At 42.1% G+C, this 23,426-nt stretch overlaps 2 protein-coding genes across 2 annotated transcripts; one reads left to right on the top strand and one right to left on the bottom strand.

Annotated features, from left to right (window-relative positions):
- Positions 1 to 259: 259 nt before the first annotated feature.
- On the bottom strand, positions 260 to 11,798 carry GET1 (guided entry of tail-anchored proteins factor 1). Its single transcript, XM_074969872.1, has 5 exons — positions 11,604 to 11,798; positions 6,709 to 6,874; positions 5,314 to 5,381; positions 3,921 to 4,035; positions 260 to 1,511 (listed from the first exon to the last, which is right to left on the bottom strand). Exons 1-5 carry the CDS (start codon positions 11,793 to 11,795, stop codon positions 1,438 to 1,440), a joined length of 615 nt encoding a protein of 204 aa, XP_074825973.1. The 5' UTR covers positions 11,796 to 11,798; the 3' UTR covers positions 260 to 1,437.
- Positions 11,799 to 11,933: 135 nt separating this feature from the next.
- On the top strand, positions 11,934 to 21,043 carry HMGN1 (high mobility group nucleosome binding domain 1). Its single transcript, XM_074969892.1, has 6 exons — positions 11,934 to 12,274; positions 12,722 to 12,754; positions 12,842 to 12,871; positions 12,950 to 13,012; positions 16,476 to 16,607; positions 20,783 to 21,043. Exons 1-6 carry the CDS (start codon positions 12,260 to 12,262, stop codon positions 20,828 to 20,830), a joined length of 321 nt encoding a protein of 106 aa, XP_074825993.1. The 5' UTR covers positions 11,934 to 12,259; the 3' UTR covers positions 20,831 to 21,043.
- The last annotated feature ends 2,383 nt before the right edge of the window (positions 21,044 to 23,426 follow it).

Genomic DNA, 23,426 nt, shown 5'->3' on the forward strand with positions numbered 1-23,426 from the left:
CTTTTGTAGTGATAATCAAGATGGCCCATTTAGACAGTTGACAAGGTGGTGTGGGGATACTTAACATGGGGAAATAGATTCAATATGTGCGATGACCCAGCCACTCCCAGTCTCTATTCATTACACATATTGAATCTATTTCCCCATGTTAAGTATCCCCACACCTTCTTGTCAACTGTCTAAATGGGCCATCTTGATTATCACTACAAAAGTTTTTTTTCTCCTGCTGATAATAGCGTATCTTAACTAATTAGCCTCTCACAATTTGTATGGTAACTTCCAACTTATCTGTGTGTGTGTATATATATATATGTTCCATTCTATGCATCCGAAGAAGTGGGCTGTAGCCCACGAAAGCTTATGCTCTAATATTTTGAAATGTTAGTGATTGCGCTTCCTTCTGAAGTTTAAACATTTCCTGCTTCTCCTCCTCAACCATGAAACAGGAAGAGACTGGCCACGTCGTTCCTTCCCAACAGAGTACAAGTTGGGGCCATGCTCTGGCATGTCTTTGAGACTACCGCTTTTCTCCCTCTTCCTAGGCCAAGACAGAAAGAGGAGGAAAAAAGGAGACTTCAGGACCAGAGCATGACCCCAGTGATATTCCCTCAAGATAGGGGGAAGAGAAGTATTTTGACAGGGAGAATCAGGTCTGGGGCTAGGAAGAGCCATTTGGGAGAGGAGATAGAATACGTTCAAGAAAGTGGGTCTCCATTGTCATTTGGGAGCAGACAGGAACAAGTAGCCAGCCACCACATATTTGGCAGTTGAGAGAGGGCCAGGGGACAACTCTAGATTTCAATTAAATCAGTGGCGCATCTTCTAAAACAGCCCACAAATGCTGAAGTCCGCAAGGTAAAGTCAGGAAATCGCATTCTAAAATAAACAAGCAGTAAATCTACCTCCCTACTCCACCGAAAGAAAATTATGTGAAGCAGTCGCCATACTTCTGCCGAAGAAATAGTAAAGCCCCAAAAGAATCCCCACCCACTCTGTAATTCACCTTAAAAAGCTATAGTTAATCCAGCATTGCAACTGATTCTCAGTGAAACTGTAATGACAAATTCTTGTTTCTACAGTTAACCAGTTTATATACTAGCCATCAACAACAAAAATGAGGCGTTTATCAAAAGAAATGTTATTCTTTAAAAGTTATTGACTAAGAACTTGAGGGATAAGTCAAGGAAAGAAGGTATGACCAATAAAGCTTATTGATAAATATTGAACTGAAATAAAAAAAGATGAACATTAATTCATGCTTAATTATTACATTGTATACAACAATTGTTTCCTTAGATGGAAAGGGCTTTCCCCCTTTATACACCAGGAGTGAAGTACTTAGTGCAAGCTCTGTATTTTGTCTCTTGTAAAAGACTCCAGGACTCCACTTTCTAACTGTAATAACGGAAATGCAGTTTAGAATTCTGGGATTCCTTCTCAGCTGAAAGGGTGAAGCATAATGGCCACAACTTTGTTGCAGACGACAAGCCAGCATGTAATTCCAACACCCCCTGAAGAGAGAGAGAAAAACCTGATGCGCATCATTGTATCAGTAACTCTCAAACACACATCTCTAACTCTGGTAAGTAACTCAGGAAGTTTCAAAAATGAAAATTTTAAGAAATCAAGAGATAAAGTATTTATACCTAATTCTGAGAGAATCTGAAAGTCAGGGAGACGGTACTGAATGAGAGGTACAGTATGTATGTACCAATGGGTGGCATACATATCCTGCAGCTTCTAAACATACCTGTTGTATGATTAGAGATATATAACTTTGCTGTTGAAGACAAAGGTGAAGTAGAAAGAGAGCACCACAGTAGAACCTTCCTTTTAAATTAAAAAAAAAAATTCAAGGTGGGTAAAAAGAACGTTTCCTGAAAATGCTCTATTTTCTTAAAGAGATGTTTTAAATATACATACCTGGGGAAAAACTACTAACTCCGTCACTGCTGGACCCTCCCTCCAGATACTCTTGTGCTACTGTTTTAAATGGCCTTCCCACTAAAACCAACAGTGTTGACATATAGTAGTTATGTTTGGCAGAATAGAGTGTTTCCAGACTGAAGTACACCAGGAAGTTCAGCAACAATAAAGTGGTAAGTAAAACAAAAAGAAAAAGATAATACTCCTTAAAAATTAAGTATTACAAAACTAAAGAGAATTGTTGTTTCCAAGTGAATGTACTGCTGCACACAAGTTTAAAAAAAAGTGCCAAATTCTTAGAAAGTATAACAGTAATTTTTAATCAAAAGCTGGATTTTCTTGGCATCCCACAAAAGCTGCTTGACACTGACCAATCACATTCCACAATTCACTTTAGGCTGGCAAAGCAAAATAAAAAACAAAGGGAAAGATTCTGGATGAGTTTTTAGTTCATTATGTGGCTTAGCATCTTTTTTGGTAAGTTTCTGCATTTTTATGCTATGTCAATTCAGTATCATGTTTAAAAAATGAAAATTATTTCCTTGGGATAGAGGTGGAGAAACTATTCTTTTCAACGGTTTTAAATGTTTCTGTACTGGCAGCAGCATAATTTAGAAGCATTATCAAGAGCAATAGCCTTCCCTCATGATTATCAACTAAGACAAAAGAAGAGGATGAGAGACAGAAAATTGAACAGAACTGTTCAAAGCTTTATGTATTGTTTAAGTAAATGCCTTTCAAGGACTAATCCTTCCCAGCACCACAGAAACAGTCCTGTCTCAGCAAGTTATCATGGTGAATAGGGACCATTCTCAAGAAAGCTTTTAAGTGTTAAAAAGATAGCAACATAATTTAGAATCCTTTGAAGAGGACACCATTGGCACATATAGGCTTAAAGTAAAACCTGTCATCTGTGTTTTCGCTTGTGGGCATATATATACGCGTTATATTGTCCTGGCAGTCTGCCCGTCTGCTCAGCTCGTCAGTATACGGCAGTCAGGGTCTCCATTCAGAAACATGGATCTGAGACCTCAGAGAAACCCTGAATCTTGAACTTACTGTTAGGTAGTGCTGGAGAAAAGTTGCATTTTTTTACCTCTCTGTTGAAGATCTTGTTTTCAAAATGATAGATTTTCAAAGATCAGGAAGACAATGTGGAAAGATATAGTATTTTTTAAGGTAGGCAAAAGTTTAGACTTGACACTTTTAAACTGTCTAACAACACCTTGCTAAGGTCTTTCACTAAACACCGAATCCTTCAAAGTCAATGTAAAGCTCCCATTGACTTCAATGGAAGTGGGAGTGGGCCCTCGAGCACTACTTTTCTAAATTCATTTCAGATCACTTTATATATGACCTGTACATGATTACTCTAATCTAATGTGAGGTTTTGGCTTTTATTAGTTTAAAATTGATCTCTAATTTATTTTCCCTACATAAATTCCTTTCAACATCTTTTTAGTTTTAACATAATAAAGGAAATACATACAGTTTCTCTCAGAAGCAAAGGCAGGGTTCTGCTAATGGCCAACAGCCCAGAAAGGAATATCCCAAATGGAAATATGGTGAATGAGGTTTGTAGAAGAGACCAGACATCCAGGGAGGCTTCAGGAATTGCTTAAACTTAGTTCCGTAAAAAAATTAAAGCCAAGAAGGGAAACACTACAATGCATTTCTGTGTCTAGGCCCCCATGCAGCCTAATCATGTTTCCTTCAGCAAAGGAAGCTGAGAGCAGGCTGTTCTGTCTCTAATCACTTTTTTCAAATTTCCCATAATGTGAAAGAGGCCTTTATTTTTAATGTTATTTAATATTAAAATTGCAGTAGGGCCCAAAAGCCTGCTCAGTAAAGACTGTAGTTTAAAATTCTCTTTGTTATTAGAAAGATAGGTAAGGAAAGCATTTTTATCCTCCATGTGCCCTTTCTCGTTATACTATTGGAATCCACATACACTTGGAGAAGAGAAATATATTCTATTTTACACACAATCTTACCTGCCACTCCTGTAGGAAAGGCTACTAAACGCTCCAGTGGGGCTAGCCATTTGCTTGGAAGCACAGTAACTGGCTCAGAATAATATTTCCAAATTAGTGAGATCATCAAGGCAGCCTGGAATGAAAATTCTCATTAGCCAGGACAATAACACATGAAAAGTATGTTCAAATTTCTATTTTGTGGCAGTAAATTAAAATATGAATAATTATGAAGTGCAGTTAAACTTACAAATGTAAGACCGTGCCCATAAAACTACAAAAAGTTGTTACAATCTGGATGCTACTTACATCATCTTAACTAGACACACAATATTAAAATGTCAACATCAAAATACGGTCTCTTGGGGGACTGGATGGCTCATAGAAAAATGGTGCTTTTTACCTGTAGGTGCTGGGTCAATTTTAGCCCAGATAAACAGTGATCAAAAGCTGTTACAATCTGATGGATTTTTATTTTTTTCAACCAGGATAAACTGAGTTGATGGTTATAGTCTGCTACAAACTAGACTGGTGTCCACATCAAGAGAGGGAAAAAAAAACCCTCACAATGGATTCTAATGGTCACCTTTTTTGACAGTCTCAGCAGAGAGACAAAACAATGAATTGGCATGAAATCTGAACTATTCAAGAAATGAATCTAAACCCTCTTTCAAGGAAAATTTCAGTCCAAACAGTTAAAGTCTGGTAAAGTTATAAGCAACTGAAAACAGGGTCTTATAACTGTAAATGTGTTAAGCAACCTTAACAACAGGCAGGGCTACCAGCCCAGTTTACAAAGATAGATAGCACCTATCCTGGGCTCCAGCTGCCTCTGACATAAATAACAGAGCAATGACTTAATAGATAAGGCAAGAAGCCTCCTCTCCCACCAAAGCCAGAAAACAGCAGACCAGACTTTAAATCAAACTCAAAAATCCCTCCTCCCCACAAATACCACCCCTCCCCCCCAACAGCAATATCCTCTCTCCCTGGAAATAAGTGTTTTACTGATGAGAGGGTTTGCCATGCTACATAGTCAGAATGTCAGATACACTTCTATGGCTTTATCTACATTAGCACTTTTGCTGGCAAAACTTTTATCGGTTAGGGTGTGAAAAAAAACCCACACCGCTGACCGGGCTAAGTTTCACCAACAATAGCGCTGGTGTGGACAGCGCTATGTCGGCAGGAGAGTGTCTTCTGCCAACATAGCTATCACTGCTCATTGGGGTTGGTTTAATTATCCTGGTGGGAGAGCTCTCTCCCGCTGGCGGGAAAGCTGCAGCGATGCAGCTGTGCCGCTATTAGGTCCGTAGTGCAGACATAGATCAGTATTAGCCAATAGCTGCCAAATGGTAAAATATCATTGTAAGTATTTGTTTTAATAATCCATCATAATAAAGTGTTCACTTACTTGTAAAATGTAGAATACAATATTTATCACCCACTTTATTTTGGCTAATTGAGCAGTTCGTGCTTTCACTGCGAAAAGAAAAGAAATATTGCCATCTGTATTATTTATATAACAGTAAATATGCTTAGCTCAAACTGGTGAACTATTAACATTTCACTTTCCAAATGAAAATATTCTGTTCAAAGATTATACTCCTATTTATGTGCTGTCTCTGGCAATTTATTATTGGAAAACATAGGCATTCTTTTCATCGTTCAAAATATCAGTGTATGCTATAGAGTATCCCTCTGCGAGTAAGATGCTACCTACTTCCTTAACCAAAGCTACTCTGGGGAATGTTTGAAATAGTGGTTCACCAGACTAAGAAATGTCATGTGTAACCAAGAGTTCTATCCCCAACCAAAGGGAATCTCTATGGCTGCTGACCTATGAAAACTTATGTTGGACTAAACACAAACGAGAGTACTCTCTTTTCCATAGGGACAGTGCAATCTCTTTAGCAGACACAGACTATCGCATTAGGCATTCTATCACCGCCTTTTTTTAACCATTTGGGCTCAGGGAATGTTGTCAAGAATACTTTCTTGCCCAGCTGAATGAATCTCATTCAAAATGAAAAATCATTTTAGTGTGATTAGTCCAAATAGTTACGTCTGACAAGAAAGACTGTTTTCTCAATTTGAGTTTCAACCACTGTGGTGCTTCAGAGCAATGTAAAGGAATCCACCAAAAATAATATATCTTTAAACATGGTGGCCCAGCGGCCAAAAGCTTTATTAAACAGCTTTGCAGAGACAATACACTGTAGTTTTACCAAGAGATAAACTAGGTGAGGCCAACCACAGGCAGGAGGCATAGTACAGACCATGTCTAATTAGCTTGTGCTAAAATCTCCAGTCAGTGCCTTGTCTCCATTAGGACTTTACAAAGGGATTGCTAACATGCATTAATTATCCTGCTGAAGAAAAAAACACCTTTTTGCAATGAAGCCATAGCCTTACCAGCTCACTTTCATGTCTTAAAGACACGCTGCTATTTTGACTTGAACTAAAAAATTCTAGGTGTACTGACTGACTGGAGTGTTTCTTCAGACATAGAAAATGAAAACTTGTCTTCTGCCTCAGTTTCCTTGTGAATTCTTTCTCTGAATTGCTGCAGTTTGGGGAGATTCTAAATCCCACCCCTTTAGTATTATGTACAACAGAAATAAAAAACAATATTAATAAAGCCCTCAAACTTAAAAACAAAAAAAAAACAGAGACACCACTGCTTAGGGATAAAGAAAAAACTGAAAGGCTCTACAAATAAGGTCAAATACAGTCAAAATAAAAACACATACTTGGAAAAAGATGTGTTTTTAGGTAAACCGAACAAGTGGCAAATATTGCACTCTACCATGAGTTTTAAGTTTGTCAGTCATTTTGTTAATCTTTCTTTCCAGTCGGGCATATCTAGCAAACTCATCCATCATACTAATGGTTGAGAGTTCTTGCTTCATGTTCTGAATGTCAGCTCTCATCTGGAACTCCTGCTCTGCATCCTTCTGTAGCAATCTGGATATCTACAAAAGAAAAAAAAAAAAAAGGAACTCAACCAGCTATTTAGTCAGAATTTAGTATATATTTATTTTCTTAAATATATAAAAGAGCAAATACCATATTTTCTATATACTTGTACAATTTAAAACTTATACCACAGAATAAATTTACAATATCAACTAAAGGACTCAACAACCTCACAGAACAAATTAATCTTTACTCCCATCCCTCAGAAAAATCTTGATTAAATACATAGACTGCAGCATAGCCTCTATGTCAACAAATTCTGGTTCTTTGTTAAGCTGTGAAATGGAGTTTGAGTGTTGAGGCCCAGTCACTAAGGGCTTGCCTACACTTAAAATGCTGCAGCAGCACACGTGCACTGCTGTAGCACATCAGTGAAGATTCTACCTACACTATTTGGAGGGGTTCTTCTGTTGGCACAGATAATCCACCTCCCCAAGAAACAATAGCTAGGTCAATGGGAGAATTTTCCCGCCAACCTAGCATTGTCTACACTGGGCTAGGTCAGTTTAACTGCTTCTGGATTTTTCACAACCCTGAGCGACAGTTACACTAACCTAATTTCTTAGCTCATTTTATTCTCTAGTAGTCAAAGATTGGCTTAACCCTTGAAGCATGACATTTAATATCCCTTCCAAAATTTTTGTTACCTTTAAGTATTATAATTCTGATATCCTTGCTATCCATATAAATGGCTAGGTCCTTCTTTGAATCTTGCTAAATTCTTGGTCTCAGCAACTTCTTGCGACAATGAGTTTCATGCTTTAATTACATATTATGTGAAAAAATATTTCCTTTTTATCAGTTTAAATTTGCTAACTTTTAATTTCACTGACTGTGCCCTTGTCTGGTATTATGAGACAGGGAGAACATTTCTCTGTACCGATCATTATTTTATAAACTTGTATCATCTCCCCTCTGATTTGTGTCTTTCTAAGCTAAGCAATCCCCATCTCTTCAAATTCTCTTCATATAAGTTTTTCCATGCCCCTAATCATTTTGTCTTCTCTGAATTCCCTCTATTTCTGCAATATTGTTTTTAAGATGAGGTGAAAAGTGCTGTAGTCCTCTAGCTGAGGTACACCACTGATTTATACATTTTCCAATTTATTTGCCATTCCATCCCCCGTGCATCTTAACATCTGGTTAGGGTTTTGCTGTTGTTGGGTTTTGTTTTGTTTTATATCCACACTGGAAGAGGTGCATTGAGCTGGCTACCATAAAACCTAGATCACCTTCCTGAGCTGATATCATTAACTTCCACCTAACAAGATTCTATGAGTAGTTGAATTTTTTCCCCTCCAATGTGCATTACCGTGCATTTACTGACTTTTGTAAAGAACCCAGGAGGAAAAGGGAGAGGAAATAATATGGCTGATAAAAGTGCACAGGCTAAAGGAGGGTCAGAGAGGACCAGCAAGAGACCTAGTGGGGCATCTCAAGAAGCTAAGAGTGCTGCAGTTACAATTTCTGGGATAGTAGTACTCTACATAAGACAAATATGTACAGGTTCTTTATTTTAAACTCTTGTAACTTTGTGCTTTATTCCAACTACTAAATAAATATATTTTGTTTTAAGGCATCTGTTACACAATATCCCTGGTCACAGGTTCCTGAAAGGAGAAAACACAAGTGTCCAAAACCAAGTCAACCTTCAGTAATAAGTGGTTGATAGGGAACCAGGTGTGCTACTCCATGCCTATCTAAGAGTAGAATTGTTTGATTCCATCCCAAAACAAGTAAGGACAAAAAGCCTAACACTTCAGGGGGTGGGTCACTCAAACACCACAAAGAAAACAGAGCTGCAACTAGCAATGATGACATCGGTCTTCTAAGTTTTTTACTTATATAGTTTGTTGATTTTTCTAAAATAATTTCAGTATACCTCTTTAAGTGTTCCATTACTTAATTATTGTGAGATAAGAAGAAGGGGGGGGGGGGAGATTTTGCAGTGTATCTCTCTGCCTAACTTAAAATGAGAATCCACAATCTGAATTTTGGGTTTATATGGACTTATTCTCCAGAGCAGTGGTCTCCAACCTATTTACGCACAAGATCACTTTTTGAATTTAAGTGCAACCCAGCATCTACCCCACCCAGCTCAGTCCATCCCCCCGCTCTCTCTGTTGCTCACTCTTCCCCCACGACTAACTTTCACTGAGCAGGGATTCGGGAAGGGGTGCGGGCTCTGGGCTGATGGGTTCCGAGTGTGAGAGGGGGCTCTGAGCTGAGCCTGGAGCAGGGGGTTGGGATGCAGGAGAGGGTGCGGAGTGCATGCTCTGGAAGGGAGTTTGGGTACAGGAGGGGGCTCCGGGCTGGGGCAGAGTGTTGGGGTGCAGGAGGGGGTACGGGGTGCTGGCTCCGGGAGAGGGCTCAGGGCTGGGGTGCGGGCTCCCGCCAGGCGGCACTTACCTCAGTCGGCAACACAGCGGAGCTAAGGCAGGCTCCCTGCCTGCTCCAGCTCCATGCCACTCCCGAAAGGGGCCAACGTGCCCCTGCAGGGTGGTGGCACATGGCTCCGTGTGCTGCCCCTCTGCAGGCACTGCCCCCGCAGCTCCCTTGGCCACCGTTCCTGGCCAATGGGAGTTACAGGGGCAGCGATTGCAGGCAGGAGCAACGCACAGAGACCCCTTCCCCCCCAGGCTGTGCTTGCCACTTCTGAGTGGCATAGGACTGGAGCATGCAGGGAGCCTGCCTAGCAGCAGCACTGCTATACTGCCAGACTTTCTGCGGCCGGAGATCACGATCGACTGGGAAAGTCTCCAGGATCTACAAGTCGACTGCGATCGATCGCTTGGTGACCCCGGCTCTATAGTTTCTAAACACTTCTGAAATACTGTCGATAAAATAGAGTGTTACGTCTTTCAGTAACATGATAATGTTGAATAGCTACTTCAGAGGGATGATGTTAATATTTAAAGTTAAAGATTTTGTCACGGTTATTTTTAGTAAGTCACAGAAAGATTGTGAGCAATAAACAAATTCATGCAGGCTCGTGATTTGTCTGTGACTTTTACTAAAGATAATGGGGATAGGGCCTGATAGGGGAATGACTGAATACAGACGACAAAAAAAGATTCAGAAAGTGTTTTTTGACAAATTGATCCTTACTAGGCAAATTAATTAACAATAATTAATAATTAACAATAATCACAGAAGTTCCAATTATTTTGGTAATTTATTTCAAAATCCCTGTCAGCAAGTATGTCTATAACAATACAGACCAAAAAAAAATTCAAGAAATGTTTTTTGACAAATAGTTTCCTTACTAGGCAAATTAATACAGAACTCTGAGTAATCATTCATTTTAATTAAAATACAGAACCACATTTCCCACACCCCTCAGAAGCAGTGCAAAGGCTTGGGGAAGTCAGGGATAATGGAGGAGCTGAAAGAGAAGGAAGCAATTGCTGAGAAGGAGCCTAGAAGTGAGGAAGGTTGGTGGGTGTGTATGAGAGAAGCATGGAACAGTTGTGATTTTTTGGGAAAGGAGATTTTTAGGGAGTTGAGGAGCCTCCCCCATGCAGACCCTGGCCGACCCCTAGCCTCTCCCACTCAGTCAGGCACATCTGCCACCCCTGTCCCCATGTGTCCCTGCACCCCCACGCCTCCTCCCTCAGTCCCTATGCATCCCTGCATCCCCTACCATTCAGCCCCCATCCATATGTCCCCCCACTAGCCCTTCTGAACCCACCTGCGTGACCCCCCCAGCAGCCCAATCTCCCCCCCACACACACACTGGTTTTGTCTGTCCCCCATACATCGTGCCTCCTCACCTGGCCCAACGGGCAGAGCCAGGCTCGCTGAGCCGGCTGCCCTCTAGTCTGGTGCCATGGCAGCCCCAGTGGGCGAAAGGTGTAGCTGCAGCACCTGCTCAGCAGAATGTATTTTTTGTAGAGAAAAAAAAAGTCTGTGGGGGGGAATGAATTCTACGCGTGCACAGAATTCCCCCAAAAGTATAATAGGTTCAATTTATGCAATTTTATGGATGAGGTTGTAGGAGTACAATCTGTGGCAGGACACAAGACAGTGATTAACATACGAGGCCTCTGTAAAGGCCCTTTTGGTCACTAAGAGCCACCAGGGAATGTCAGGGGAGGGATGTCAGTTTTTCTGAGACTCTAAATGAGATCTCCGCTCGGGTTACTGGCAATTGATAAAACCCTTAACCCGGCCGGGGCGAGCGGCGTTTCCTGCACAGGCCTTTAACGAGCACCTACCACTAGGACGGGTCCTTGGCCTCAGGGAGCCAGGTAGCATTTCCAGAGGCAAAGCCTGGCAGTGGCAGCAGTCACCTGAGGCCAGAGCACAGAAAACCCGGGGTGGGACGAAGCGCTTTTACGCAACCTTGAGTCACGACGGCCCCGATAGGGCCGAGCTCGGCGCGGGACAGCGGCACAGGCCGGGCCTTTGCCAGCCAGTCCCCAGGGCCGGGGCCGTTTCTCCCAGGTGCCTGCAGCTGGCCCCGGGGGTCAGGCCCCAGCCTGGGCTCAGGAGACCGCGGCTCAGCTTCTCGCCCGCCCAGGGCTTCCTGCACCAGTGCCCCGGCCAGGCCGCCCCAGGCTCCCGAGGAGGCGCGCGCGCCGCAGCCGGGCTGTGGTCCCTGAGAGAGGGAAACACCGGCAGCGTCTCCGCGGTCCGAGCCGCCAGCCGGGAGTTTACGGCCACGGTCGCGAGCGGGGGCTGACGGTTGCTAAGGAGGGAGCCCGGCGCGCTGACGTCACTTACAATGGAGGAGCAGGTGGGCAGGAGGATTTTGAGAAGGTTGCACAGAAACACCGAACTCAGCACGAGCAGCCACGCGCCGCTCTCCGCCATCACCCACCCACCCCTCGCAGCCACCACCGAGCTACCGTTACTACAACGCGCATGCGGCCGCCATTGTCCAACCAGACTCCTCCGCCTCCTGGCATTGCGCATGCGCCAATCGCCCCCCCCAACCAGAAACCCGCCCCATCCCTGCTCCAGCATAGCGGGCAAGCGGGACGGAAGGTGTGGCCATGTGGGGTCCCTTGACCAATCAGGTGGCTGCTCATCCCCCTCCCCCTGCTGGAGTGATGGGCCACGCCCCACGTCCTGGAGTGAGCGACAGGGCCCGCCCCAGGGGCTTGTTGTGATTCGAAAGCAGCCCCGCGGGAGGCTCGGCCCAATGGGCGCGCGCGGCTGCCAGTGAATGGGACGCGCCCCCTCCCCCCCAATCCGGCTGGATCCTGTTGCAGCACCGCTGGCGCTCCTGGGATGGGGGAAGGGCGGGCTCCGACCACTGCACAGCGAGACTAAGATTCACGCACAGGCAGCAGCCGCTCGCCGAGAGCGAGTGAACACGGGAAGCAGCAGAAACCTCAGCTGCACCTGCGAGTTGTTGGTCGGAGCCACCGCGCGTCATGCCGAGGAGAAAGGTGCGGGCTGAAGCCGCTCCCCACAGCACTGAGCCGCCGACCGGACGCTGCGGTGCCGGGCTCACCCCGGGCTTCTCGCTTCGCCGCCCGCAAATTCGCCGGGCTCGGCTGACACTCGCTTCGGGCACCGTTGGGTCAAATGGCGCCTGGAGCATCAGCGCCCCCCTCCTGCCGGGCTCGCCGGGACGCCAGCCGGACCCGCCAGCCTATCTCGGCGCTGAGCGACCGCGGGGCCCTTCTCCCGACCCGCGGCTGCTTTGCCACTCGAATTTTTTGTAGCCGTTAAACGCGACGACACTCGGGGTTCGAAATCCGAACGCGGCGGCGGGAAGGGGCGTGTGTCTTGACGTCACTCAGCCGTGACCGCCTTTAGGGAGGGGGAGGAGACCTGGGCTTTGCGCTTGCGCACATGTTTGTTCGCTCACTCTCCTGTGCGTTTGTTTGTAGGTGAACGCGGCCGAAGCGGAGGCGCGGGAGGAGGTAAGTGCCGGGCTCCCTGCGCGGGCTCCCCAGGGAGGGCGCGGGGCAGGGATCCGACTCTCACGCTATCTCTGTCTCCCCTTCTAGCCCAAGAGGCGGTCTGCGCGCCTGTCAGCTGTAAGTATAGACATCCCCCGGCTGCCCCTTCCTAGGCGCTGTGTGAGGGGCGAGCGCTAAACCTGCTTCTCTTTCCAGAAACCTGCCCCCGCCAAAGCCGAGCCCAAGCCAAAAAAGGCGGCGGCAGCAGCAATAGCAAAGGTGAGTGAGACACACCTGTGAATGGCACAGACTGTCCGTGTCTGGCTTGGTCGACACACCAATGTCGGTTTGATGATACAGCTGGATCTAGAACAGATTTCAACTACATATAAAAATATTTCATATCTTTATTGCTACCTGAACGGGAAAGCGTGTGTGTGGTTGCATTTTAAAAGACTACATAGAAATTCTTGGTTTAACATTACAAAATGGTTTTTGGACTTGTATTGAGTTCAGTATTAACTCAGGGCATGTGTATTGGCACAGCTGTACTGATGCAGCTGCGCTCCTATAGTTCATCTGGTGAAGACATTCTATGTAATAGACACATGTGAAATAGGGAAAATATCCCATTTTCTAGTGAATTTAATCTTGGCTATGTAAAATAAAGTCCTTAAGTTGCAGCTGTGAAATAATTTAGTGTTCTGACAGTATTTTCTGTAAATGTACTTGTGAAGGAAGTATACGACTATATGTGACAGTTCTTACCAGTAGGCTTGCAGTATGCAAATGAACTGAGACAGTCTATTTGGGTTATCAGCCATAATTTTACCCATTATACATGATTAATAAATCTTCAAATTAAAAAAAATGACTTTTTCTCATCTCTTGACCTCAATTTTAGAAAAAGAGATGCATGAAGATTTGGTGTATAGAAGCCTTTTAGATTAAATTTATATAATATTGAATGTTTTAAATGAAAAAGTAGGAAAGCTGTGAAGAATGGCTAAATATGTGTGTCTTAAATTTTGCTAATATTCCCAATAAATATGTTCATTCCCATGGCTATTCTGTCTAGAAACCCATCTGCTGCAGTTTACTTATAGTATTTGTGTATATAATAACAATTGCCTGATAAATCCTGTTCTTATTGCATAATACTGTTCTACAAATAAATGGCTGTGCAAAGTGTTGAAGTATAGTAGTGTCCTAGCTAAAAATTCTATCCTTTAGATAAGTGAAGGCATTGCATCCTCTCCTTTGCCTCTTTTCTTACTAATACAGCATTATTAACAGTGAATTCCTTAGTCCTTTTGTCTAAACACAAGAACAAGTCTTAATCTGCTGTTCACTTATAGTTAATGGCATCAATAAAATTAATGTTGTTAGACAAAAGTATTAAATTGTTCTTTTATATTAACTCCATACTGCTATATTAAATATTTTCAAACCGTGGATATCAGCTGAAGCATTCGTTAGAATGCAACTCAATGATACAAAGTTTGTTGGGAAGTTTGTACTGAATTTTTTTTTTTTTTTTAAATGAAAATATTACTTCTATTGAGTCAGAAGAAACTTCTAGCTTAACCATACTAGTTTGGGCAAAAAATATAAAGCCTATGTCAGCTGACTATTGAATGTGCTCTTGAAAACATTTTAATGCATTATTAAATTTCTTCCATTAAATTATAAAAAGAGGATAAAAGCTTGATGTGTTTAGCCCTTCTATTTCAGAAGCACCATACGTTATTATTCGGGCTGTCAGGTGATGAAAAAAATTGATTGCAATTAATCATACTGCTAAACAACAATAGAATACCATTTATTTACATGTTTTGGGATGTTTTCTACATTTTCAAATGTATTCAATTACAATGGAGATTACAAAGCGTATGGTGCTCACTTTATATTTATTTTTATTATAAGTATTTGAACTGTAAAAAACGCGAAGAAATAGTATTTTTCAGTTCATTTCATACAAGTACTGTAGTGCAATCTCTTTATCGTGAAAGTTTAACTTAATGTAAAATTATGTATAAGAAAACCTGCATTCAAAAATAAAACAATGTAAAACTTTAGAGCCTGAAAGTCCACTCAGTCCTACTTCTTGTTCAGCCAATCGCTCGGACAAATAAGTTTGTTTACATTTGCAAGAGATAATGCTGCCTGCTTCTTGTTTACAATGTCACCTGAAAGTGAGAACAGGAGTTCTCATAGCACTGTTGCAGCCAGCGTCACAAGATATTTGTGCGTCAGATGCGCTAAAGATTCATATGTCCTTTCATGCTTCAACTACTATTCCAGGGGACATGTGCCCATGCTGATGACGGGTTGTGCTCGATAACAATCCAAAGCAGTGTGGACCAACGCATGTTCATTTTCATTATCTGAGTCAGATGCCACCAGCAGAAGGTTGATTTTTCTTTTTTGGTGGTTTGGGTTCTGTAGTTTCCGCATCAGAGTGTTGCTCTTTTAAGACTTCTGAAAGCATGTTCCACAGCTTGTGCCTCTCAGATTTTGGAAGGCACTTCAGATTCTTAAACATTGGGTCGAGTGCTGTAGCTGTTTTTAGAAATCTCACATTGGTACCTTCTGTGTGTTTTGTCAAATCTGCAGTGAAAGCGATCTTAAAATGAACAACGTGCTGAGTCATCATCCGAGACTGCTATAACATGAAATATATGGCAGAATGCGGGTAAAACGGAGCAGGAGACTTGCAATTCTCCCCCAAGGAGTTCAGTCACAAATTTAACACTTTTTTTTTTAATGCGCATCATCAGCATGGAAGCATGTCCTCTGGAATGGTGGCTGAAGCATGAAGGGGCATACGAATATTTAGCATATCTGGCATGTAAATACTCTGCAAAGCTGGCTACAAAAGTGCCATGCAAATGTTTGTTCTCAATTTCTGGTGACCTAAATAAGAAGTGGGCAGCATTATGTCGTGTAAATGTAAACAAACTTGCTTGTCTGAGCGACTGGCTGAACAAGAAGTAGGGCTGAGTGGACTTGTAGGCTCTGAAGTTTTGTTTTTGAGTGCAGTTATGCAACAAAAAAAACCCCTACATTTATAAGTTGCACTCTCACGACAGAGATTGCTCTACAGTACTTGTATGAGGTGAATTGAAAAATACTATTTCTTTTGTTTCTCATTTTTGCATTGCAAATATTTGTAATTAAAAATATACGCTTTGATTTCAATTAGAACTCAATACAATATATATGAAAATTGGTATTCTATTGTTTAACTTTGCAATTAAAACTGCAATTAATCATGATTAATTTTTTAATCCCGTTTAAGGTTTTTTTGAGTTAATGGTGTGAGTTAACTGCGATTAATTGATAGCCCTAATTATTATTTTTGTTACAATATTAGCATAGACAAGTCATGGACTTTGCAAGCTTCTCTGTGCAATTCTACCAATGCATTTCACTTCTGTCTTCCAGCATGTATTTTCCTCAGTGTTAGGCCTCTCAAACAGGTTGCCATTCATCAAATTGTATAGTGGAGGTAGTTATGGGGTCTGAGAAACCACTACTAACCTTCTTACAAATATTTTAGTTTCTGATCCCAGTTTGACTCTCTTATTTCTGGAATGGAGAGAATTTTTTTCTATATATCTATGGAAACCACCTTCACTGGTTATGGAGTGTATAGTTTAAGGTTTTTTTGCAATACTGAGAATTAGTAACCAACTTGTTTTAAAAGGTTATCTAAATTCTTACATTCATTTAATTGTAGGATAAATCTGAGGACAGGAAAGCTCAATCAAAGGGGAAAAAAGGACCAAAAGGAAAACAGATTGAGGGGACTAATCAAGAAGAAACAAAGGACAACTTGCCTGCAGAAAATGGAGAAATTAACAGTGTGGAGGTATAGTAGTAGCTTTAGTCTTAACCTAGACAAAAGATTAGCTCTTGATTATGAAGAGTTCATATAATGTAATGCACTAGTTAATCTAAACATCTATCAGACATCAGATTTAGCTTCTGCAAAATCTAAGATATAAATGTATGTTGCTGAGATTTTCATAGCAGCTTAGGGGATTTAGCCATGCATCTTCTGTTAACTTTAATGGAAGATATATAGCTACCAGAACTGGTGTAAAAATTCATTCAAATCTTTTCCTGTGGAAAAATAAGAAACATTTTCATAACTCAATTTCCATGGAATATAGCTTTCAGTAAAAGCTCAGAATGAAAAGATTTCAGCCAAATGTGGCAATAGAGCCTCATGGGAGTTGTAGGTTGCTCCTCATGTGCCCCATCTCTTTGGGCTGTGAACCCCAGCTGGAGTACATCTCCCATAATGCACGATGGCAAGGAACTTCATGTTGCACACAGCCCTCATCCAGAGAGGAGACTGGTGCATTACGGAAGATGTGTATGGGGGGTCCCAGCCCATGGAAGAGAGTGAGTACACAAGGAGCAAACTACAACCCATGAAATGCTACAACTAGTCAAAAAACAATGTTTTCTGCAGAAAGCGAGAAACATCTCACAAAAATTCCATTATGTTAACCAACTCCCTCCCCTCCCAATAGCTGACAGAAAATTTTCAACCAGCCTCAGTGGCTTTGTCCTCTGACTGATCTGAAAATCTCTAATAGTTTCTAGTCTTCATGGTTGCAAAGAAATACTCTAGAAGGATAACTGATGCAAATTCAAAAGAAGACTTTTTAGAGCTATTTTCAGGCTATCTGCAATGTCAACTGCTTCGTTCATCTCAGTGGGATGTTAATCTGACCTAGTGTCAGTAGGCTCAATACATTGATTAATATCTGAAAATGGCCAAACAAAGGTCAGAAATAGTATTTGTTGAATGCAACAGTTGTTCGTCAAGTGATGATGTCCCTATGGGTACTCCGCTGTAGGTGTGGCAGCGCCCCCTGTGCCTGGGATCGGAAATCTTCAGCAGTGCCCATCAAACTGCACATGTGCACCTCCCCCTGTCGCGCTATGAGCAGGATATGCGCGCTCGCACACACACAGAGCTAGTGGGTCTCCTTTACCTTCAGTAGATAGTACCTTACCTGTCAGTTTTAGGGCTGGTCTACGCTACCGCGGTAAATCGATCTAAGTTATGCAACTTCAGTTAAGTGAACAACGTAACTGAAGTTGACGTAGTTATATCCACTTACCACGGTGGCTACACTATGCTCTGTTGATGGGAGAGCATCTCCCGTGGCCTTCCCTTATCCTTCTTGGAGAGGTGGAGTACACAAATCGATGGGTGAGTGCTCTCCCATGGATTTAGCATGTTTTCCGTTAAAATCGCTGCATCAGTTAAATCGATGCACTTGCTGCATCAATTGCAGCAGTGCTGGTCTACTACTAAGTGTAGACATGTTGAGTGTAGTTGTATGAGGTGAATTGAAAAATATTTTTTGTTTTTACAGTACAAATATTTGTAATCGAAAATAAATATAAAGTGAGTACTGTACACTTTGTATTGTGTTGTCATTGAAATCAATAGATTTGAAAATGTAGAAAACATCCAAAAATATTTAAATGAATGGTATTCTATTGTTTAATTGTGATTAAAAACATTAACAGTGCGATTAATCACTTGATAGTCCTATTTTAAAGATAATATTCATTGCATTTTTACTGCATAAATTTATCTATCTAGATGTATTCTTTCAAAAAAAGAACTGGATACCTTTGTGGAGGATAGGTCCAGCAATCACTATTAGCCAGGATGGGCAGGGATGTGAAATCATGCTCTGAAGTGTCTCTATACTTTGTTTGCCAGAAGCTGGGAATGGGCATTGGGGATGGATCACTTGATTACCTATTCTGTTTATTCCCTGTGAAGCACTTGGCATTGGGTACTGTCAGAAGACAGGATACTGGTCTAGATGAACCATTGGTCTGACCCTGTATGGTTGTTCTTATGTTCTAAGCTTGTATGAATTCATTATTTTGAAGTTAAGGGACAAAATACTGGCTTGATCTAGACCAGTGGTCACCAATTGATCAATTGCAATCTCCAGTGGTGCAGCAGGGCTGCCTGCTTTGGCCCCACGCTGCTCCCAGAAGGGGCCAACGAGCCCCTGCCTGCCTGGGGGGGCGGGCACATGGCTTCGCATGCTGCCCCTCTCTGCAGGCATCGACCCCGTAGCTCCTGTTGGCCGGGAACAGGGAACTGTGGCCAATGGGAGTTGTGGGGGAGGTGCCTGCAGAGAGGGGCAGCACGCAGAGCCACGTCTTTCCCTCCGCAGGGGCGTGTTGGCCCCTTACAGGAGTGGTGTGGGGCTGGAGCAGGCAGAGAGCTTGCCTTAGCTGTGCCGTTGCCCGAGGTAAGTGCTGCCTGGCAGGAGCCCACACCCAACTCCCCTCTCAGAGCCAGCACTCCATAACCCCTTCTGCATCCCAACTCTCTGCCCCAGCCCTGACCCCCCAACCCCCGCATGCCCTCCTGCACTCCAACCTCCTGCCGCAGGCTCAGCCTGGAGTCCCCTCCCACTCTCCAAACCCCCCAGCCCAGAGCCTGCACCCCCTTCCCCAGCCTGGTGAAAGTGAATGAGGGTGGAGGAGAGCGAGCAATGGAGAGAGTTGGGGGTGGAGTGAGTGGGGCCTCAGGGAAGGGACAGGGTAGATCCTGGGTTGCCCTTAAATTCAGAAAGTGATCTTGGATGTAAAAAGATTGGAGACCACTGATCTAGATGCTCTGCCACTATTACTCAGTCGAGATATTTAATTAAATATCTGCAGAGATAGACTTCTAAATTCAAGAATACTGTGACATGATCACTTTGTCTTAAAACATGTTAGGAATCTTGAAATAGTTAAAGTAACAATGCAAATAGTGCAGTGTGGAATAACACATTCAAACGTTTGCTTCTCTAAAGATATGCTATTCCCCAGGATCTAAGCTTCCTAGTGAGAGATCCTATGTGAGATATGAGAGAGAGTATTCATTAACTCTTGAAGTATTTTGACCTTTAAGGGCATCAATTAATGAAATGGGCTCCTTTTTTTAAAAAAAATCCCTTCACCTTTAAACCTGTCTTGAGCTGGAATTGCTTTACATCACTACCTCATGCATTCTAGAATCATTAATACTGTTTAAAAAGTTAACCATTTAAACAAAAAATGTTGTTTAAACATCTGGGGCCGATCCTGCCCGCGCGTTTGGGGCTAGGACTCCTTCGGCCGGTACGGCTGGGCCCGCTTTGGCGCGGCGCTGGGCTGGCTGCTGCTGCGCCGGGCTGAACGGTTAAGACAGGTTAACGGGTAAAACTAATTTTTACCGGTTAACCTTTTAAATTCCTAATATGAGGAGCAGACTTCCTAAAATTTGAGTCAGTTACATTTCACTTTAAGTTGATTTGTGTTATAGAATGTTATCAAAGGGGACTGAGACCAGTTCATTAATGACTGGTTAAGCTCATGAATCAAAATGTGTGAAGACTTTAAAAAATACCATATATACTCGTTCATAAGCCGAACTTTTTTTCTAAAAAAGTGACGCATCAAAGAGCGGGGGTCGGCTTATAAATGGGTCTATACCAAAATTTGATGATTTTAAACTCTATGAAATCATTGCATTGAATATCTAATACATTGTCGTTCCATTTACCTGGAGCCCCTCAGTTCCCTGTGGCTGCGGTTTGCCGTTCCCAGCCAATGGGAGCTGCCGACCGTGGCCACAGGGAGCTGACGGGCTCCATGCCTGGGAACGCTCCAGGTAAACAAAACGTCCCGACCCGCCAGTGGCTTACCCTGACGGGCCAGGAGCCAAAGTTTGCCAACCCCTGAAATATAGGGTCGGCTTATGATAGGGTCATACTGTTTTTACCTATCCATTGTGGGGGGCGGGGGGGTTGGCTTATAAACGAACAGGCTAATGAATATATACGATAAGTGATCATTTATCCTCCACATTTGATGATATGAATTTTGCTCTAAAATATACCTGATTTGTAAATCCTTTTGAAGCTACCATACTTTTTTTACTGTTAGATCTTGTGTGTGAATTAAGACATTGAGAATTTCAGGAAACTGTTATACTAAATGTTCTCTATTTCTCCTCCCCTTTTTCAGGCTCCAGGGTCTGATGCAGCAAGAGAGAAAGAAGCCAAGTCTCAGTAATATCTCTACCAAGTCTTTTATCAGTGGTTCCAGTACCTACCTTCCTTGTACAATTCAGAGGAATATTTTTATCAACTATTTTGTAAATGCAAGTTTTTTAGTAGTTCTAGAAAACACACTTTTTAAAAGGAGGGAGTCCCACCACATCCCATTTTTTTTACATAATTAGATAAGTGTAAATGCTTTTTTTTTTTTTTTTTAAAGATGTAAAATCAGATACTGGTTGTCTGTTTTCTGTGTAGCCAGAAATTAATGGAATGTTAGATTAGGGAGAGACTTTGAAATTCTGATTACACTTAACATTCCATAGGCTGTGAGGGACAGTTTTTATATCCTGTTAAATGAGGCATGACACAGATCAAACTTTGGAATCATAAGTTGAAAATGTCTTAACATTTTACATATCTGTATCCACTGTGTCTATAGAGTTACTTCTCTAATGAAACTGCTCCTTGGTGTTGGATCTCCCTTTCAGAACTGTGTATTATCTGTGACTTATTTTTAGTAGTGGTAGTTTTATTTTTGTCAATAACTTTGTAACTGTGCTGTGAAAGATTGGAAACCTTTATTGGGTGTGTAGTGAGTGTGATGTTACTGAACCCTGGTCTACACTACAGACTTATGTCAGTATAACTGTGTTGCTCAAGGGTTTGGAAAATCCACCCTCCTAAGCGATGTAGTTATACCAACCGAACTCCCAGTGTAGATAAAGCTATGTCAATGGACGGGCTTCTCCCATCAACATAGCTACTGCTGCTCGGGGAGGGGGAGTACCTTCGCCAATGGGAGAAGCTCTCCTGTTGGCATAGGTAGCATCTTCTCTAAGCGTTACAGCAGCACAACTCCCAACTGTGCAGCTGTGCTCCTGCAGTGCTGTAAGTGTAGACAAGCCCTGAACAGGTGGAACTTTCTGTATAGCAGATCTAACTTCATATGACAGTATTCAAGATACTGGTACATCATGTCCAATTTTAAAGGACAGTTTGTCAACACAAGTTAAGATGAAAAGTCACTGGAATAATGGTTTTTTAAGAGTAAAAATATACAAGAATAAAAAATTATACAAATTGTTCATGGTGTGTCTATGTACTGAACACCAAACAAGAGCCAATAAAATCTTGGTTATAAAAGGACATTGCTTTTGTTGCCCCTGGGTTGACTTCAGTGACTCGTGTAACTCATACAGAAGTCTGTTTACTGGAATTTGTTTTTCTTTGAAAAACTGAAACATGTACTAATTGATACTTTAATTATATATTCAGAGTGAATAATGTCATTCCTGGAGGTGAGGATAGAGAGGGATTTTTTTAATTGCCAAGTGTCCAGTTGCAGTCTTACCTGGGTTGACCAATTGGAATGTTGATATCATAATTAAAATTTGAGTGGGATTGTATGATGGGGTTGCCTGTGCTGGTGAGACTCTGAGTGCGGCAGCAGCCCCTGGGATCCCTTCCAGTTAATGTTTTATGTTCTTAAAATCTCATCTTCAGGGCTTCATTCGGTCAGCTGCTGGGGGTCAAAAGGGAATTTCCCCCTTCCCTTCCCTTGATGTATTCTGTTTTTTGCTTTTTTGTTTTTTTGTTTTCTCTAAAGCATCAAAGATGGGCAGGGTTGGCAATTTACTTGGGAAAACTAGTTTAGGATTGGGCACTAGTAAATACTGTCTTAATCTGGGAAAAATAAAATTATTAGAACTATACTAATGAAAACTACTGAAATATTTAGCAAATTGGTAATAGATTTGCAGTAATATAGTCTGCTTAATTTTAATTATAGGAACTAAAACCAAAAGTGTCAATTTAAAGCTGTACGCTATTGTCTAGGCTACCTCAAGTAGAAACTGAAACTTTGGAATCTGAGAATGCTTGTTCTTTGTTTAGCTATGAAAATTACATGTTTAGCAAACCAAGAAGAGGAATTCTCAGATTCAGAAGTTTGTTAGTTTGGCAATTTAACTCAAAACTGTCTAGTCCATTACACTGTCTCTTGATCTGGCTGACTGGAGTGCAACTGAACTGAACGAGTAGAGTGACTTAGGACAAAATATTTCCGCATGAGCCAAGGTGGAGGACTACTTGACCCAATTCATAACTACTTTGAAAAAGTTCATAAAGTTAGCAAAGAGTCTTAGATGCAGAAATTGCAAAGAAAAAGTGAGTAGGAAGGGAGGCTGAGGAAACATTTTACACAATCCACTGGAAAGAACAGACACCAGAACCACTGACTTTAGCTAAACGTAAGCAAGTATTGGAATTGGCCTCTGAGGATGAAGATACAGATAATATGATATTGCTATTGCCAAGTTACAGTATGCTTCTGGGGATACACAGAGCTGTGAGCCATTGTGTTCTCTCTCCCTCAGTAAGGGTGAGTTTTGCTGGTGAGTAGACTGTGTCAACCCCCTGCCATGCCAGCCTCTCTTCCTTAACCAGCAAAATCCGCAGGACATTCCTGACCCAGACTTTGCCTACCAGGTAACAATTGGTGAATTCCAGTCCCTAAGCTTCTAAGAGATGTTTCAATTCTATGCACAACTGCTTTCACAGAAGATAACAAGTTTGCTGTCCTGTTAGTACATCACAGCTTATTAACTGGT

Source organism: Natator depressus, chromosome 1 (genome assembly GCF_965152275.1).
Source record: "Natator depressus isolate rNatDep1 chromosome 1, rNatDep2.hap1, whole genome shotgun sequence".
Taxonomy (NCBI): domain Eukaryota; kingdom Metazoa; phylum Chordata; order Testudines; family Cheloniidae; genus Natator; species Natator depressus.